General features: G+C 32.7%; 1 protein-coding gene across 5 annotated transcripts in view; it reads left to right on the forward strand.

Annotated features, from left to right (window-relative positions):
• LOC115889997 overlaps nt 1-20,732 on the forward strand; it is a 136,881-nt gene that overhangs the window by 96,611 nt on the left and 19,538 nt on the right. For all 5 annotated transcript variants that reach the window (XR_004051544.1, XM_030910107.1, XM_030910109.1 and 2 more), the window contains 2 exons: nt 18,408-18,610; nt 18,867-18,994. Coding sequence is in view for 4 of the 5 variants with exons in the window: in XM_030910107.1 (XP_030765967.1) it covers nt 18,408-18,610; nt 18,867-18,994 (331 nt within the window). In the remaining variant the exon portion in view is untranslated. The remainder of the gene's footprint in view (nt 1-18,407; nt 18,611-18,866; nt 18,995-20,732) is intronic.

Raw genomic sequence — 20,732 nt, forward strand, 5'->3', positions numbered from 1 at the left:
AAACACGAAAAACATTAGACGATCGAAACTATTTTTCCAAGGCTCCTTGATTAAAAATTAGTGTGTTTAACACAGCCGCAATACGATTTTTCTTTCAAGCAAAAATGTCAAAACTTGACATATGATATGTCATTCTATTCAGAGTGTCATTTTCTATCGAATAAAGTAGAAATATGTGTCCTGCCAAAAACCCCGTGACAATCCGAAGATTGTTCTTACTTAAATCAAGGAAAATCTTTGATTTTTCTCGGTTGTAAGTTCTGAGGAACTTTTTCGATTGTCTTAGACTGTTGGAGGATTTCCATTCCTCCATTCCACGGATGGAGTTTTTGAGGTTCTTGAGTTTCGCCTTAAGTTGGTTTCTTGGTTTCCACTTAGGAAACAGAACGGTTCTGGTCAATAACAGTCAAGTAACTGGTCAACAGTTAGTGGAGTGTTCCCTAGGAGGACTTTAGTTTCTTTGACTAATTTTTCCACTTCTAGAGTGACACTCCTTCATTCCATTCCAAAATTGAACATGAAGTTTCGCAACGCATCTTGCGTGAATCGCGCCAACCTGCTTCAATTTCTGGCGTGGAATGAAACATCGGAATGAAACAAGAGCTCACGTGAAGGCAAGATTCCTATTCAAGATTCAGTCACCGTACCACTATGAGAGGGTAATGGTAGTTACACTCTCTATTCTAAAGTACCTACCTAATTCTTATAATTTTCTGGATGGTTGTCTTGACTCAAGAAATTTCAAAATCTTTAGAGGGACTTTTATTTGCCTTTTTTTAACTTGACATCGCACGATTGTACGAGTACGCCCTAGCCTTTTCAGTTGAGCAAGATAATTAATTACTACAAAGCGATAGTGTGTATCATTTTAATTATTCTTGTAATGCCAGGTTGTGAATAATGATTGTAAAGAGTATGTTATATTAATATAATCTCTTATTAACGACAGCAAAGAGAAAAGCAGCAGCATTCACCAATCCAGGATAGTATAGCACTAGTGTCAATAATGGGAGAAATAAACTCGGCAGTACATAAACCAAAAATGAGAAATTACCCAAATATATACTATGTTTTCAAAAGCATAACAAAAATGTTTACCTAAAAATGAATAACTCCGGATTCCGGATACTCAAATACTATAACAAAATTAATTTATATACTATACAGGGTGACCCAGAAATAAATGCAGGTATTTTAAGGGGTGGTAGATCTCGATAAAAGAAACATAATTTCTCTTTATCGTTTTTCAAATAAGTCCAAAATAACGGAGTTAAAAATGTCCAAAAAAAATGATTTTTTGCTAAAATTTTGAGAACCACTGGATCTTTTCTGTTTTTTTTTTCTGATAAATTTAAGCAAATACATATGTTGCCATATTCTCAAGAAATTATGTTTTTAACTAAAAACTAAAAAAAAAATCCAAAAAAACTCATAGGCGTTTTTCTGTGATTAAATATATTAACAGTTAAAATACTTGCACTTATTTCTGGGATACCCTGTATAGTTCTTAGTTTGGGTCCCCGACATAAAGTGGAAACGTTTTCCTCTTCTTCATGGAGAAAACTTCTACAATCAGGAGCAGTACAAAAATTTTAAGAAATATTTAAAGCTAGTTATTTTGATAGATCAATTGCTTGCTGATTGACGAACTCCACAATCGTTGAACGAAAATATTTTAGTACGGTTCCGGAAACTCTAATTAATACTACCAATTAGGGTTCAGATTTTTTTGGCCATCACAGAACCGGTCATCGGTAACAATAATTAAAAAATTATTTTTTTTGTTACGTGAGAAAGTCCTTTGATATTTTCTAGCGGTCGAAATCAAACTCTTCTAAATGAGTAATGATGCTATTTCTTGTTGTTCTTGTTCTTTTCTCTTTTGAAGTCCTTATAATATTTATTATGTTATGTTTTAACGGATATTTGCATTTTATATTCAATATTTTTGGGCTTTTGTCTCAAATTTTCAGTTGGTTTATGTTCATTGATGTGAAATTTAAGTTACCTATACTTTTTTCTTTACTTGTGTTCATGTTTGTGGTCATGTTAATTTTCTCATGACTATTTAATAATTTGATATTATTTTCAAAAAATCTCAATTTTTTGTCCATTTTACTTTGAAAACCCATACCTTGCTTTCTGATTGATGAACTGCACCACCACTGAACAGAAATTAGTACCGAAAGAAACCGGGAAATCCTGGTTCCTACGGAGCGCGGTACCAAAATTCCCGGTTCCCAAAAACAGCTCCGGTTCCAGAAACCCTACTTCCCCTCTTTAACTGCTGTTTATTATATTTATTTAATTAGTTAGATATGCTATATTTGTCTAGAAGTAATTTTATCTTCTCTAATTGGCCCTTCCTCTTTTCTAATGGAATACGCCAACACTGACTTAAAAAACAGTATATCGGAATGCAGTTTGTTAAGAACTCACTTAAGTTACATTGATTCCAAAACTTGCTGTATTTAATGAATTCCTAAACGAAACATTTTATATTTTCAAAACTCAGTATTATGACGTCGACTCTAGCACGCGTCTTGCTCTATTCTTCCGACCTTGAAATTCGAGCTTTAATAGATAGTTCTCTATCTTCCATCTCGTCGGGGAAGAGCCATAGAACGATAGTAAAAGTAAAGCGAGGCACATGACTGCCTGCAGCGGCTACAAGAGCGAAAGGACGGGCGTGCAAAGAGGAGATCGGATGCATGGCGAGAGCAAAACAAAACGGAAACATTTAGACGTTGTTGCCCCCCTTGCGAGATTCCCAGCTCGCGCTTTATATATAGCGACGAGTGGTGTAAAAGGGACATCTCCAGAAGTAGGTGAATGAAGACGGAGTGAAGGAAATACCAGAGAAAGTGTAGGTAGACACGATGAAAAGTTTTTTCGGAGGAAGAACCTTTGAATTTATTTTCTTTGAATGTTGTTGAAAAGTCGTCTTTTTCGTATGAATTAAGAAACATTTTTGGACTGATGCGCAAGAAACAGCATCAAAAAAATGTCTAACAATGATGAACTTTTCTTCAAGAATGAGTATATTTTGTTATGACTTCCACCAGTCTATGAGCTTTAAGTTCTGAAAATCATCATGAACCATTATATCAGTGAAAGTTTGTGATTTGGCAGGAAACTTAATTATTATTAATTATTATGACTTATAATAAAGCACTATTTAACAGCTTATTTTAAAGCAACATTTTCAGAAGTGTCTAGCCCTAGCAGTCAATTATTAAGCTTGACCAATCAGGTTGGTTAGCGTGGTTATTTGCAGGGTGTTAATTCATTTGTGTTTGTCAAACACTCTAACGTGATTGGTCGGGCTTAAGAGTTGCCTGCTAGGGCTAGACACAACTACATTTTCTACTATCTTTTATGAGTCTATTACGCATACAGGGTTCGGCAATAGTGCGTCGGGCATCTGTAGCTCCAAAAATAAAAATTTAGGAATTTTGTTTAAGTGCAAAACTAAAGTATGTATATATTAGGATATTTCAGGAAAATAATTTAACCTCTGCAGGTTGGCTCAAGAAAATGTGTGTGGATCGGGATGATTTTTTTTAAATGGAACACTCTGTATAGTATTGCATTTTTGGCTTCCTTTCTGATCACTTTACATAATTCTAAGATATTTTAAATATGTTTCGATAGTTTCAGAGATATAATAAAAAAAAGATTGTTCGTCCCTTTAAAAAAATTATTAAAAATACAAGAACTGTCCTGAAAGCAAAACTATATTAGGTCTTTACTTTAGATGGTCTATACTTACTTTACTATGAATATCGTTATCTTAAATCATACAAGGTGTTCTATATTCTCTTATTCTCAGCCTAACTTTCTAAAATATAAAATTATTTTTCTTAGTTTTTTTTAAACGTTTTTTAAACGACTTAAAAAATGAACATTTTTTGTATTTAACGTATTTCAAAATTTTTAATAGTTTTGCAGATACACCCAGTATTATTTCATATGGCCCTTTCAACGGTAAAATACGAGCGAAAAATCATTGGGTGGCTTTGATAAAAATTTAATGTGGAAAATGCCATAAGAAATATAAAACCGCTAATATCTCCGACATCGTTAAAAATTTTGAATTACTTTGAATACAAAAAAAGGTTATTTTAATTTTAATTTAAATTTAAAGGGTGTTCCATTTAAAAAAAAAACGAAGAAAAATTATTTTATATTTTAGAAAATTTGGCGTAGAATTTTGAAGATCCTGTATGTTTTACGATTACCGTATTTATAGCAAAGTAAGTACAGACCATCTAAAGTAAATACCTAATATAGTTTTGATTTCAGGACAGTTCTTGTATTTTTAATAATTTTACTTTAAGAAAGGCTGAAAACATATTTTTTTTATTTATTTATTAATATCTCTGAAACTATCTTAGGATTATGTAATCCTAAATAATATATCTTAGGATTATGTCAAGTGATCTGAAAGGAAACCATTGATGCAGTAATATACAGGGTGTACTATTTAAAAAAAATCATCCCGAGCCCCTGATACTTTTTTGAGCCACCCTATAGAAGTTAAAATATTTTCCTGAAATACATCCTAGGATCCTCACAACAATCCTCAAGTGTTTGATTCTAGAAACTACAGATGCCCGACGCACTATTGCCGGACCCTGTATATTAATTGCTAAGGTTTTTGATATACAGGGTTGTTCACCACATACGACACGGAGTATTGTAGCTAAACGATTAGATTTTTACAAATTAGTGGTATTTTAACTACATATTAGGCTATGCTGGGTAAATTCCCATTTGGGAACTTTTATTAAAATTTGAAATGTATGCTTAATTTTGAGATAATGTTAATATACAGGATTGTTCACCACATACGACACGGAATATTGTAGCTAAACGATTAAATTTTTGCAAATTGTAAGTTTTGAGTTCGTTGAAGGACTATTAGAGCTACAATTTAAAAATATTTTTACAAGATACAGAGTGTCCCAAATAAATAAAAAATATCAAAGTTGTATTTTTTAGAATGGGAACACCCCTGTATATTATTGCATTTTTAGTTTCTATGATTAAAATAAAGGTAAATTTGATTATGTTTATTACACTTAAACCTTACTGTTTTGAAATATTTTTCAATTTTGTAGTTCAGCAGTATAAATTTACTAAGGCTTAATTTCCCTGAGGGTATCAAAGTTTTAATACTAAATATAAACTGAAGTTTATTTTATTGATCAGTTATTGTGTTGCATTAATAAAAATTATACTACCTTATACAGAGTGTCTAAAAATTTATTTTAAATATTTACTAGCTTTAAACGGCAATAACTTGTTTAATCTAAATGGAACATCCTGTATATTTTATGAGAATCAGATACACAATTTAATTGTCTATCAAATTGTATTATACCACTTTTTACCTATTTCTTCAAGTTTTCATAGAATGCATTTTCTTATAATTTAGACCTCATTTATCAATATACCCATGGCATATTGACATTTTAGATTGTTTTTAAAACAACAAATGTACAATGTACAGGCTAGTAATATTATCGTTTTTAGAAAAACGATAATATTACGAGCCCATTTGTATGCAACAAAGAAAACTATTTAAATCTTTTATAAAAGAGTATACCTTTTAATTAAATATACCACAGTGTTTCCGCCCAAATACTAATTAATTACATATTTAATTGTGTTCGTTAATAAATTATTCTAAATAAATGTGGATTTGAATCAGAAATCAATGTAATAATAAGTTATGAAAATGAACGTCTCTGTTATAAATAAGCATTTGTCAAAAAATGAAATATCATTTTTAAGGTGTTTTTTTTAAGTTTTTTTACCACACTGTCTAATGCACATACATAATTCAGTTTTTTAGTATTTGGAGCAATTATTATTAATCAACGCAAACAGTCAATTAATGTAGTTTGAATACTGGAATCATATTAATTGGTCCTCTTTAACAAATATTTAAACAGTTTTTTTTATTTTTTAATGAAATAAACGAACTATATCGACAATATTAGTATCTGTACTCTTTAAAAATTTGGTACATCTTTAAAAATAATCTAAAATATCAGTATTCCATGGGTATATTGATAAATGAGTTCTAAATTACAAGAAAATGCATTTTTTACGGAAACTTGAAGAGATAGGTAAAAAACGGAATAATACAATTTGATAGACAATTAAATTGTGCATCTGATTCTCATAAAATGTACAGGGTGTTCCATTTAAATCAAACAAGTTATTGCCCTTTAAAGCTAGTAATTATTTAAAATAAATTTTTAGACACTCTGTATAAGGTAGTAAAGTTTTTATTATTATAACACAATAACTGATCAATAAATAAACTTCAGTAAATATTTAGTGTTAAAAACTCTGATACCCTCGGAGAAATGAAGCCTTAAAATTTATACTGCAAGTTCACAAAATTGAAAATATTTCAAAAACGGTAAGGTTTAAGTGCAATAAACCATAATTAAATTTACCTTTATTTTAATCGTAGAAACTAAAAATGTAATAATATACAGGGTGTTCCATTTAAAAAAATAAAACTTTGATATTTTTTTATTTATTTGGGACACTCTGTATCTTGTAAAAATATTTTTAAATTGTAGCTCTAATAGTACTTCAACGAACTCAAAACTTACAATTTGCAAAAATCTAATCGTTTAGCTACAATATTCCGTGTCGTATGTGGTGAACAATCCTGTATATTAACATTATCTAAAAATTAAGAATACATTTCAAATTTTAATAAAAGTTACCTAAATGGGAATTTACCCAGCACAGCCTAATATGTAGTTAGAATACCATTGTAACCGTTGTATTAATCAACTTTAACCATACTTTAACAACTATTTATCATTCAGTGTCAGTTGAAATGGAAAAAAATCTCAGAAATTTGGCGATAATGGAAACTTATCCTACGACAGAGTGAATTAATATATGATTCTATTAATTGAAGACCATTCAGTAAGAAACAGACTAAGTACTAAAATTACAAACCAGAGTTATTGAGCATAAATTTCTAACTTAACAGTGAGTGTCTTTTTTGTCACTTGTTTTTTTCTTAGTTATGGTCTTCAATAATTGATGAATGCAGTGTGCATTAGAACTTATCTTTTTAATCTATCTTAGTGTTTCCTGAGTCTTTATTGGGTTAAGAAGATATGGCAACAAATGATGATTATAGTGTTTGTAAAGAATAAAGCACCTTAATTGTTAGCAGCTGACTTAAAGTTATGGCAGTTTTGCCAAAATGTTTTTTTGCTTTTGCTAATCCACCACATCTTACAACCAGAATCAAATAGTTCAATAAATCTAATATTTGATTTCTGGTTTCTGATCTGACTAAACTTTTAGAAAATATTATGTTTTCTTTTATTGATTAGCGTAGTTTACACGGGCAAGTAAATTATCGCAAGTATATGTCTGAGAGCACTTCTACCAAACTTGCATAATGTAAAGAGTATTCGAAAGCACTCTCCCAGCAAGTCACAAAACTGGCGGGGAAGTGGTTGCGGCGAAAGACGCTGGCAAGTGTAAACAGGTTGGGATAGTGCTCTGGCAAGTTAAAATTTATTTCCGTCTTGTTGAAAGTCTTTGATGCAAGTGATTTTCGAAGGCGTGTTAAATAACGATATTAAAATCAAATTCTGTAAACTTTGTTAAAATGGAGAAACGTATGTGGTCGAAAGAAGATACCATCACTATCCCAACGTCGAAAAAGATAAGATACCATCACTTTGACTAATATATTTGATGGATTTCCAGAATTGTGGCATATCCAATTTTGATATTTTATTGATTATATCCAATTTCGAAATTAGTTGTAGTAAAAAAGTTAAAATCGACTTCTGACATTCGCAGAAAATTGTTTAAATGCTTTGGGTCTTCATTTCTTAATTCTTTTAATAACATTGGGTAGGCTCCAAGAGGCCTTCTGGCAATCCATTCTTTAACCCATATTCTTTTTCTAGATTTTCTTGACTGTTTGCGTAAAATTGCAACAAGAAGAACAGTGGCTGCAGCTCTCTTTTTACGGCGCGACATTTTTCTACTAAACAATATACCTACTTGTGCAATATACACCATACCGTGTATACGTGCATACAATTTCTTGCTCAAACCATATGCCTAGAAAGTAAGTACTTGTTGCAAGAAATTGTTTTAAAATTTACTTAAATGTAAACACTATCGCAAGTTATTCTAGCAAGTTCTATCTCAAATTTCTATCCCGTGAAAACTACGCTTAATACGAAGCAAAAATTACTCCATTTGCTACTTTTTATTTTATACATATAAATATAAGTCCTTTCGGTTACAAATGTTACAATGATTATAGGTAAGTGACGAATATAATATAAAGCTGTATTATTTTTCTACTCTCTCTTCAATAATTCCCAAGTTCAATGGCTGTTTCGTAGACCCCACAATGCTAATTTGATTTAAAATCGGTTCGTGATGATGTGCCTGTGTGTGTGTGCACTGCACCGGTGCGTATTTTTCTCGTCTGACTGGTGTGTACTCGGCTATGGGCTGGTGCCCGTCGTCGTTGGCCTTGGAACAGAGCTCGACCCGACCGGCTGGTCGACAGCCACCTGCCATGGCCGAGCGAGAAGGTTCTTTTGTCCCAGTACCTGTGGCGTACTCACAGATATTAAATGCTATAGAAAGAGTGTAGGTATCATACAGTATTCACCATACAGTCTCTCTACTGAGAAACTTCTTAGAGTGTCTTAGACCGTTGAAGGATTCTCATTCCAGGTTATGGATGGAGTCTTCCAGGTTCTTGAGTTCCGCTTTAAGTTGGTTTTCGCTCTTTAGTGATATATAATAGTTGATATTATTAATAATATACCTATCGTATGAATCGTATGATCGAAAAAACGGCGCAAAGTTCTCTTGGAAATGATGATTGATGACATACTTCTGAACAAAGTGTCACGATATGACATGGCCTGATCTATTTTATCACTTGACGTTTAAAGTCATAGACTACTGATTAAAATTTAAAAAAATGTACGCTTTAAAACTAAATCTTAAATAACATAAAATTATTTATTTTGGGTATAGGAACATGTTTAATCAAAAAGTAACGAATTGAAAATCATTTTCACTAGTGAAATAAAGAAGTGAGTTTCCATTTGAAAAAAATGATGTGATAATTCCTTTATCGCTCAATGCCATGACAGCTGAGCTGCGGCTATTATTTTATAAGATTTTAAAAATTTAATTTTTGAAATAGATAGCCACATGTCTTCTATTTATGTCACAGTGACTGTGGTAATCACTAAATTTGACGTTTAGGCTATACATATTTTTTTGACAGGCAGTTTTTTTCGTCCAAAAATTTTAAATATTTTTTTAGAGTGTAAAATTTTTCAGAGAATATTATTTGTAATAAAAATGGCGGTATCCATTTAAAATAAGAAAGTTTGGTTTGGTTTGTCAACCGGCATGCCGGAATGCATGTCTTCCGGAAGTGCCGCCATATTGAAAATATCTTTAATCGATAGATTTCGTTGTGAAACAATTAATGATGTGCAAAATATGTCCGATCCAGTTATTGTAGTTCTCTAGAAATTTCTAATGCACGCTCAGCTTAGGACACCCTGTATATCATCCCCTTATCTCATTCTTCTTCTCGTCCGTTAACTCTCGAAAGAGTATGGTGACATCATATCTCAATTGCTCAGATCGTTCTTCTCCATCCATCTCTATCTTGAGCGGCTATAGAAGCCTCTTGCTGGCCGTGACCAATAATTTCTTTGGTTTGGTCCACCCAGCGCGTCGGAGATCTTCCTCTTGGTCGTTTGCCATTAATCTTCCCTTCGATTATGATTTTTTTCTAGTCCATCTGTTCTTCTCGAAATATGCCCGAAGTACCTAAGGTATGACTGGTTTATTTTGGTTGAAAGTCTTGTGTTAACTTTCAACTGCCTTAGAATTGATACGTTGGTCCGATGTTCTGTGTATGAAATTCGCAGCATTCTTCTGTAGGCCCACATTTCGAAAGCATCTATTTTTCGTCTATTTGTACTTTTCCTGAGTCCAGGTCTCTGATGTATAAGTAGCGTAAAGGAAAGATCAATGTGTATCAAGGCAGTGATACTATTCTGATTTCAATGATAATATCAAAATAACTTGACCGATCACCAACATTTTGTCAACTAGGCCAAAACTAGACCATAGACGGTAGTCAACATAGAGGCTGTAATGTTATCTTCATATACATATAACTTAGAAACCTGTACTTCAATGTCTTTTGCGCCGCCGCCAGCCATCTGGTGATGCGGAACAACTAAATTTGTAGTTGTATAAAATTACTATTGAGTGTCTAGGGCCTGATGATATGTTGCATTGAAAGTCGAAAATTCAGTAAATGTTAACCGAGGAATGTTTCATTTGGGTAAAAAATGTACATGTACTGCCAAAAACAATTTTACTGCCAAGCAACTGTCAATGACTGCGAAGAAGACTGCCTATGTCTGCCATATAGTTATAGTCGACTGATGCCAGCAACTGCCAAGAAAATGTACATGTAATTCCAACAATGAGAGACCCCTCGTTAACAATCACTAGGAAATGTTGAATGGCAAACATATCTATAGTGGCTCTGAAGATATTATGAACTTTGGTACACTGTGTCTCGAAAACCAAGCATTTTAGAACAGATGTTTATATGAATTTTTTTCTTTAAAAATCACCCTGTGAAATATTGGATTCTTATTCAAAAATACCCTATATAAAGGAATCGAAGGTCTATATGTTTTAATGTTCGTGGAGGGACTATGTTGCGAAGGTACCCAGCTAGCAGCGGTACCGTGGTCGGATGCCTGTAATTCCATCGGTTTTGTTGCTTGGTTCGCTTAATCCTTCCTTTGGGCCTAATTGTTGAACTAATAATTGCACCAAATGGTACGTACCAACGTCGGTACTCGACGTATTTCCATACTACTGTAATGAAATGAAAATTTCCAGAGAGATTTATGGTGTCTATCACTAAGCTTCAACTTCGACTAGAAAAGAAAGTTGTAGAGCTTTCAATTTTACATAAAAATAGCCTCTATACTTTTTTTGCTCAAATCAAAATTAACCGAGAAGGGGTGGATACAAATTAGGGGACAACTTTTATTGAAAAATTTTTTGCCGTGTCTTTACCGTTTCCCTGAAATTTGGAAAAAAAAACACTTTATTTATATTTTTCACCCCTTCTCGGGGTGAAATTAAAAAAATCTTCAATTGAAATTTATAATTTCCCAAACAAATCGAATAAAAATATATGATTTTTTCTAATCACCCTATATCGGTTAATTTTGATCTGAGCAAAAAAAGTATAGAGATCATTTCTATGTAAAATGTGACGCTAATCACCTTTTTTAACATTTTTTTTCTAGTTCTTCCCTTTTCTCCGAAATTTCGAAAAAATAATTTTATTTATTTATTTTACTCTGGGGTGAATTTAAAAAAATCTTTCAAAGTAACTTATACAGGGTTGTTCACCACATACGACACGGAGTATTGTAGCTAAACGATTAGATTTTTACAAATTGTAAGTTTTGGGTTCGTTGAAGGACTATTAGAGCTACAATTTAAAAATATTTTTACAAGATACAGAGTGTCCCAGATAAATAAAAATATCAAAGTTGTATTTTTTTAAATGGAACACCCTGTATATTATTACATTTTCAGTTTCTACCATTAAAATAAAGGTAAATTTGATTAAGGTTTATTACACTTAAACCTTACCGTTTTTGAAATATTTTCAATTTTGTGAAATTGCAGTCGAAATTTTAATGCTTTATTTCTCCAAGGGTATCAAAGTTTTTAATACTAAATATTTACTGAAGTTTATTTATTGATCAGTTATTGTGTTGCAATAAGAAAAATTATACTACCTTATACAGAGTGTCTAAAATTTTATTTTAAATAATTACTAGCTTTAAACGGCAATAACTTGTTTAATTTAAATGGAACACCCTGTATATTTTATGAGAATCAGACGCACATTTAATTGTCTATCAAATTGTATTATACCACTTTTTACCTATTGCTTCAAGTTTCCGTAGAAAATGCATTTTCTTGTAATTTTAAGTTCAATTATAAATATACCCATGGAATACTGACATTTGAGATTATATATATTGATTTCTGATTCAAATCCACATTTATTTAGAATAATTTATTAACGAACATAATTAAGTATGTAATTAATTAGTATTTGGGCGGAAATAATGGTGGTATATTTAATTAATGGTATACTCTTTTATAAATATTTAAAGTTTTCTTTTTGCACACAAATGGGCTAGTAATATTATCATTTTGCTAAAAACTATAATATTACTAGCCTGTACATTTTGCACATTTTTTGCTATAAAAACAATCTAAAATGTCAATATTCCATGGGTATATTGATAAATGAGGTCTAAATTATAATAAAATGCATTTTCTACGAAAACTTGCAGAGATAGGTAAAAAAGTGGATAATACAATTTGATAGACAATTAAATTATGCACCTGATTCTCCTAAAATATACAGGGCGTTCCATTGCTGTTTAAAGCTAGTAATTATTTAAAATAAAATTTTAGACACTCTGTATAAGGTAGTATAATTTTTATTATTGCAACACAATAACTAATCAATAAATAAACTTCAGTAAATATTTAGTATTAAAAACTTTGATACCCTCGGAGAAATAAAGCCTTAAAATTTATACTGCAATTTCACAAAATTGAAAATATTTCAAAAACGGCAAGGTTTAAGTGTAATAAACCTTAATCAAATTTACCTTTGTTTTAATCGTAGAAACTAAAAATGCAATAATATACACGGTGTTCCATTTAAAAAAATACAACTTTGATATTTTTTATTCATTTGGGACACTCTGTATCTTGTAAAAATATTTTTAAATTGTAGCTCTAATAGTCCTTCAACGAAACCAAAACTTACAATTTGTAAAAATCTAATCATTTAACTACAATACTCCGTGTCGTATGTGGTGAACAACCCTGTATAAAAAATTTAAGTTTTTACCAAAACTTCGTAATTAAAGGCCTATTTTCTTGGACTATTAGACTGATTTTAAGTTTTACAGGAAGGTATAAAACAGCCAAAAAGAGCGAAAGACCAGTCTTTCTTAATCTCACTTCCTCAAACAATCAAATAGTCTAAGGTCATCTCCATCTATGGAAACTTTCCAACTCACATCTATCCTCCCGTCGATTTATCCGGCGTCTCCGAGCTTCCCCCCTCTTCTCTCTCACCCCACACCCCCTCTCTTGCCACTGCTTCGACGTCGTGTGTCCTTGAACCCGCGATCGTATTGATTGGTCCGGCCCGCTCAGCATCACTTTCCCCTCCGAATGGGACGATTGCGTGGCGAGTGACTCCCCTCCGGGAGCTCTTAGGGGGATGGAGGGTAGTTACCCCACCCTCTCTAGCCTGTTTCCCCCCCGCAACATCCCCTTGGGCTCGCTATCGGCGTCGGAAATAAGAGGAAACAGTGGCGGACGGTTTATGGTGCAGAAATGCAGTGCTGCTGAGGTTAATAAAAAATACAAATTAATTCCATGATCTAACTAAAATACCCAAAATATATATACAGGGTGGGCCATTGGTGCGAGGAAGTCCAATATCGTCGTCGTTATCGAAGATATTCTAAAATATTTTGTTGTACAGAATGTCCCCGGATTGTCTTTACAACAGGAAAAAAACTTCTTTAATATTTACATTTTGAAAAAAATGCATTCTTTATAACAATTTTTGCCTATATAAAATGTATTCAATTTGATTCAATTTTTTTAATACAACACTCTGTATATTTTTTCTTTTAGAAAATACAGAATTAAAAAGTGCACATTTTTTTGTATTTAAAGTGTTTCTAAATTTTTAACGGGTTCGTAGATATTCACTGATGTTATCTATACTAATATATAAAATCTTTAAGTAACTGACTCACTGATAAATCATGATGCTGCTCAAACCACTCAGCATAAGAAGCTCAATTTTGGCATACAGGTTGATTCTAGGGTGGAGAGGTTCGACAAGAAGGGATTTTTCGAAATTCAAGTTCCAAGGGGGTGAAACCACCTCTCAAATATTACAATATTTTTTATTTAAAAAACGGTCAAGTTTCCGAAAAACTCTTAAACACGTATATTTTATTTTGTTTTTTTTACATATTTTAAGATTTTTTAAAAATGTATACAGGGTGGTTCGAAAAATCTTGTCATTAATTAATCACGATCCTGCTTAAAGCGCTTGACGTAAAAAGCTGATTTTTGGAAAACGGATTGACTTTAGGGTGTAGAGGTTCGATAAGAAGGGATTTTTCGAAACTCGAATTCTAAGGGGGTGAAATAAATATATATAAAATAGTCCCTCAAATATTAGAATATTTTTTATTTAAAAACCGGTGAGTCTTTCGGAAAAACTCTTAAACACGTATATTTTATTTTGCTGTTTTACATATTTTAAGATTTTTTAAATATTTATACAGGGTGTTTCATAAAATATGACCATTGAGTAATAACGATTCTGCTTAAAGTGCTTGACGTTTAAAGCTGATTTTTGGTAAACGGATTGACTGTGGGGTGTAGAGGTTCGATAAGGAGGGGTTTCTCGAATCTCAAATTCCAAGCGAGTGAAAACACCCTTCAAATATTACAATATTTGTTATTTAAAAAACGGTTAATCTTTCGGGAAAACGCTTGGACACGTGTAATTTATTTTGTTTTTTTACATATTTTGAAATTTTTTAAAAAATCACACAGGGTGTTCCAAAAAGTTGGGTAATTGGTTAACCACGATTCTGCTTAAACTGCTTGACATAAAAAGCTTATTTTTGCAAACGGATTTTTCGAAAGTCAAATTCCAACGAGATGAAACTACCCCTCAAATATTACCAAGTTATATAATAATATCGCTATATTGTTTTTTCTCATGCTGACATAAATGCGAGAAAATTTTATCCAGTTTGTATGTTAATGGAAATTCTTGCTTTGCTTTATCATCACCATTAGAAATGATTAATTCGACGCGAACGAAGTCGCAGGGGTACACGCTAGTATTACATATGGCTCTCTTCCAACAGTAAATTTTTATTAAAGCCCACCTAATATGATCTTTGTCTGATATTCTGTATGTAAACCATTGTACAATGTTTAATTCTTTCCAAATATCTCTAAAATTACACCAATATTTTTTTATTATCAAAACGCCATTTTATTGGACACAAAATTGCGAAACTTTGCCATAATTCCACCTCCATCATAACTCTTATGATTTTCGAGATGCCCTCGAATTTGGGACATCCTATACAGTTTGTTATAAGATAAATTAACCAAGAAGAGACAGTATTATTCACAATAAATAGGCTAGTTTTTGTTATTTATTTATTTATTTATTTTTTGGTAAAATTAGCAGAACAGTTTAAAATGTTTACCATGAACCGCCACTGAGTTGAAATGTGTGCGAATTAGGGGAACGCGGGGCAAGAGGGGACGTACAGATGCAATTTCGGAGATTAGAGCTGTTTGGCAGTGAGGGGAAGGGGGGTTAACGAGGACGTAATGGGTTGTTTGATTTTTGTTAGGCCTTCTCGAAATCCTAAATATAAATATTTGAGGGTGCCTGTCATAACAGTACGGCTTATTTTTGAAAGGGATATGTGTATTGTTTTACTTTGCAGAGGGCGCTAAGATTTTGCTGAAAAATATGGAACACGAAAATGGAAATTTAAAGCAAATATTACAAAATAATAGAGAAATGTTGTTATTCATGACATTTTTCGATTTGAAATAAATATTGTACAATATATCTTGTAGATTTTAAGGGTATATCTGGTATGTAACTATATATAGATCATACAAAATAAAATTTTAGTCAGGTGATTATGCTTAACCGGCACAGCGTTGCTGATTTTCTTTTACTTTACTTTTTCGTATCCGGATTATATTATAGTTTATTAACCCAGTAATGGGCTACGTTCAATGCTTCCCGTTTAGCCAGCCATAGGTCATCGGGGGTACATCTGTGGGGGCACGCAGGACATTGAAGAAGATGTTCCATGTCCTGAAAGGCGCCGCAGTCGCATTTGTCGTCATTTCTGTCCCGCAAACCCCATTTGATCAAATTGGATTTTACTGGGGCCACCCCAGTTCTGATTCGGTTGAGCATTCTCCAGGTTTTCCAGTCGCTAGAAACACCCATTCGGTGGGTCCTCTCTGTAAGGGGTAGTGGGAGGGAGGTTCATCCAGGGGGTGGCTTAGAAACGGCGTCTGGATTTAGAGTCTACCTGTGCCGCACTCTTGGCCAAAAGTTGAGTGACGAGCATCAAAGGTTTGTTTTAACTTCTCAGTATGTTCATGAGCTTTTCTGCGTAAATCGGGGCTTGTAAAACCTGCGGCCTTGTAGAGGTTTTCTAAGGGGGTGGGTTTCATACAACCTGTCACTATTCTGCATGTTTCATTCAGACTGATGTTCACCTTTTTTGCATGGACAGATCTACACCACACTGGGCAGGCATATTCTGCAGTTGAAAACACAGAGCTTGGAGCAGAAGTTCTGACCACGGTAAGTTTGGCTCCCATTTTACTATTGGTCAGCTTCCTTATAAGGGAATTTCGTGCTTCTACTTTTTTTGCGTTTTTTCGCAGTGATATTTGTAGATCAATGTTCTGTCCAGCACGACGCCAAGATGGGTAGGCTTATCTGTGTGTTCTAGTAATTCCTCCGTCCTATGTAACATTAAGTCTGCGGGTCGCCTGTCTCTCGAATTAAGGTGGAATGCACTCACTTTAGTTTTGGTGGGGTTGGGTTTTAAAGAATTCTTTTGTGTAATAGGTTGACATTGTTTTTAGGGCGCTTTCTAGTTTCTCCTCGATATCTTCGGAACCCTTGCCTTCAACTGTTATTGCTAGGTCATCTGCATATGCAAAGGTTCTAGTATTATCTGGAATAGGTTGGTCATTTGTATATATGTTGAAAAGAATTGGTGCCAGCACGCTCCCTTGTGCCAACCCATTCTTCTGGTTTCGCCATCGACTCTTTTTGCCCTCGAGCGTCACGAAAAACTGCCTGTTTTGGAGCAAGAATTCGAGTATCTTGACTAGGTGGTAATCTTTCAAGGTCTTATTGGCTTTATGCAGTAATATCTTGTGGTGTACCGTGTCATAGGCGGAACTTAGGTCGACTAGGGCCAGCCCTGTGATGTGTTTATTCTCAAAACCCTTCTCGATATGTTCTGTCAATGCGAGGATTTGACTGGTGCAGGACTTTCCAGGTCTGAATCCTGCCTGTTGCGGAATCAGCTTTGAATCGACGGTCTTCTCTATTCTGTAGAGGATTAAAAGTTTTAGGAGAGGAGTTTTGGAATTTGAAAGGTTTCGCGACATATGTTGAAAAGTTTAAGTATCCATTTTTTGGTTCCGGAACCGGAATTTTTGATCTGTTCCACACATATATCGTCAATCCCAGCGGCTATTCCATTCTTCATGGTATTTATACCATTGTTCAACTCTTTCATGGTAAATGATTTCTGAAAGTTGGTGTTTTCAGTTGGTATTAGGCGTTTGATTTTGTTTTTCTGGCGTTTGGAGTTGAATTTGCCATTTAGAAGGAGTTGGTTGGCCACTTGATTGGGTGTTACATTGGCAGGGGCCTTACTTAGTTTTGGGTCACCATCCAGTTTCTTGATTAGATTCCAAGCTATTTTACTACTATGAGACATGTCCATTCTATCCAGGGTTTCTATCCATTTCTTCTCACGTGCCTCGCTGAGAGCTGTCATTAAAGCTGTTCCGCAGGTGATGGTTTGATCGCTGAATGGATCTTCCGCAAACAATTGTTCGTACTGCTCCAGGGTGTCCCTTGAGGCATTCGAGAGCCCTGGAATGTAATGTTGTCTGCAGCCCCTATGAATATATCTCTTTTTTTTCTTTTTATTTTCTTTTAATCAAAATATTTTAGAAAACAAAAATGATTCGATTTGAAATAAATATTGTACAACATATCTTGTAAATTTTAAGGGTATATCTGGTATGTAACTATATATAGATCATACAAAATAAAATTTTAGTCAGGTGATTATGCTTAACCGGCACAGCGTTGCCGATTTTCTTTTAATCAAAATATTTTAGGAAACAAAAATGAATTAATTATAAACATATAAACAGTTATTACTTACATCAACTAAACTCACCTCCCTAATAGCACTTAGGGGACATAAAGGGCCATTACTACCTCTTTCCCGTTCAAAATACTCTAATAAGGTTGTGATGACATATTCGCAACGGCTGTTAAGCTGCTTCGGCATCTTGTACACTTCGTAGTAAAAGCGGCAGTTTGACAGGCTATTTGTTCGCACCCTGTAGATTACGAGGTTTATACAATTTTTGACGTTTTCTCTTTTTTGCAGTCTCTGCTACGCACTGCCGACCAACTGAAAATCAAAGGCCTCTGCGATTCGAACGAAGAAACAGCCAAAACGACTACCTCAACTTCATCGCCTCATTTCTCTTCCAAGCAGATCCAGGAATCTTCCAGGAAGGATTCCAGCACGATACGCAACAACAGACATCTTAATTTAGACGACAATAACTATCGGCAGTACAAATACAGGTAAATACCGTACGATCGAAAAAAAATGGCGTCAAAGACGGCTGGGGAATGACAATAGATTATAATTTTGACGAAGTCATGCCCTAGACGTCATTTTCTTGGTTTGTACTCTTCTTTATCTTTTAATGGCGCATACTGCCAGTTGGTCTGAAGAAAGTGGTCATTTATTTTTATATTGTTCTGAATTTATGTTTATATCGACAATAAAATATTATAAATTCATCTTTCGAAGTAGTATTTTTATCTCCTGTTACAGACGCTTAGAAAATCAAAATACGGTAACGGAAGAATCAAACTCCACAGACGGAAAAAACGAAGAAGATAGACACCAAGAGACGCCTAAAAGTACCAAGGATCCCAATAACGACAATGAGATGCCTATAGGTACTAATTAATAAGTTTTATTCTAAAATTCTTAATTTTTTAAAATCAAATTTATGTTATTGCGAAAACGAAATGTGAATTTACAATTTTTGTTAGAAATTTACCTTAAAAAATCCTTTTATTGACATGTAAAAAAATATTTGGATTGACATTTGTTTTTTAGGATATTTTTTTACATCGCAACCTATGAAATTCTCACAATTAAATAATAAATGAATTTAGTGGTTCATTTTATTATAAATATATAAAGATTTTCTAAATTTATTGTTAATCTAGTACCAGAGGATAAAAAAACGTCTAATGTACTTTGAAACGACAATCTCTCCCATATCGCCCTCTCTATTTGTCATTTATTAAAAACTGACGTTAAATTTTATCAGAAATTAATATCTAAATGGAAAAAAGTCATTAATATATTGATTTCTAATACTTTTAACTTTCTTCTGAATTAAATACTATTTTTTGACAATTTCGTCGTGAATGGTATATACAGATCGGCCTAGATCGAAGTTTTGTTTTGTTTGGTTGCGACTATACAGGGTTGTTCACCACATATGACACGGAATATTGTAGCTAAACAATTAGATTTTTACAAATTGTAAGTTTTGGGTTCGTTGAAGGACTATTAGAGCTACAATTTAAAAATATTTTTACAAGTTACAGAGTATCCCAAATAAATAAAAAATATCATAGTTGTATTTTTTTAAATGGAACACCCTGTATATTATTACATTTTTAGTTTCTACGATTAAAATAAAGGTAAATTTGATTAAGGTTTATTACACTTAAACCTTACCGTTTTTGAGATATTTTCAATTTTGTGAAATTGCAGTATAAATTATAAGGCTTCATTTCTGCGAGGGTTTCAAAGTTTTTAATACTCAATATTTACTGAAGTTTATTTATTGATCAGTTATTGTGTCGCAATAATAAAATTTACTACCTTATACAGAGTGTCTAAATATTTATTTTAAATAATTATTAGCTTTAAACGGCAATAACTTGTTTAATTTAAATAGAACACCCTGTATATTTTATGAGAATCAGATGCACAATTTAATTGTCTACCAAATTGTATTATACCATTTTTTACCCATCTCTTCAAGTTTCCGTAGAAAATGCATTTTCTTGTAATTTAGAACTCATTTATCAATATACCCATGGAATACTGACATTTTAGATTATTTTTAAAGATGTACCAAATTTTTAAAGAGAACAGATACTAATATTGTCAATAAGTTCGTTTATTTCATTAAAAAATAAAAAAAACTGTGTAAATATTTGTTAAAGAGGACCAATTAATATGATTCCAGTATTCAAACTACATTAATTGACTGTTTGCGTTGATTAATAATAATTGCTCCAAATACTAAAAAACTGAATTATTTATGTGTATTAGACAGTGTGGTAAAAAAAACTAATACCTTAAAAATGATATTTAATTTTTTGACAAATGCTTATTTATAACAACAGAGACGATCATTTTTATAACTTATTATTATATTGATTTCTGATTCAAATCCACATTTATTTAGAATAATTTATTAACGAACACAATTAAGTATGTAATTAATTAGTATTTGGGCGGAAATACTGGTGGTATATTTAATTAATGGTATACTCTTTTATAAAGATTTAAATAGTTTTCTTTTTCATACAAATGGGTTAGTAATATCATCGTTTTACTAAAAACGATAATATTACTAGCCTGTACATTTTGTATATTTGTTGTTTTAAA

The sequence above is a fragment of the Sitophilus oryzae genome, unplaced genomic scaffold, assembly GCF_002938485.1.
Source record: "Sitophilus oryzae breed Bouriz unplaced genomic scaffold, Soryzae_2.0 scaffold_857_pilon_pilon, whole genome shotgun sequence".
Classification (NCBI taxonomy): Eukaryota; Metazoa; Arthropoda; class Insecta; order Coleoptera; family Curculionidae; genus Sitophilus; species Sitophilus oryzae.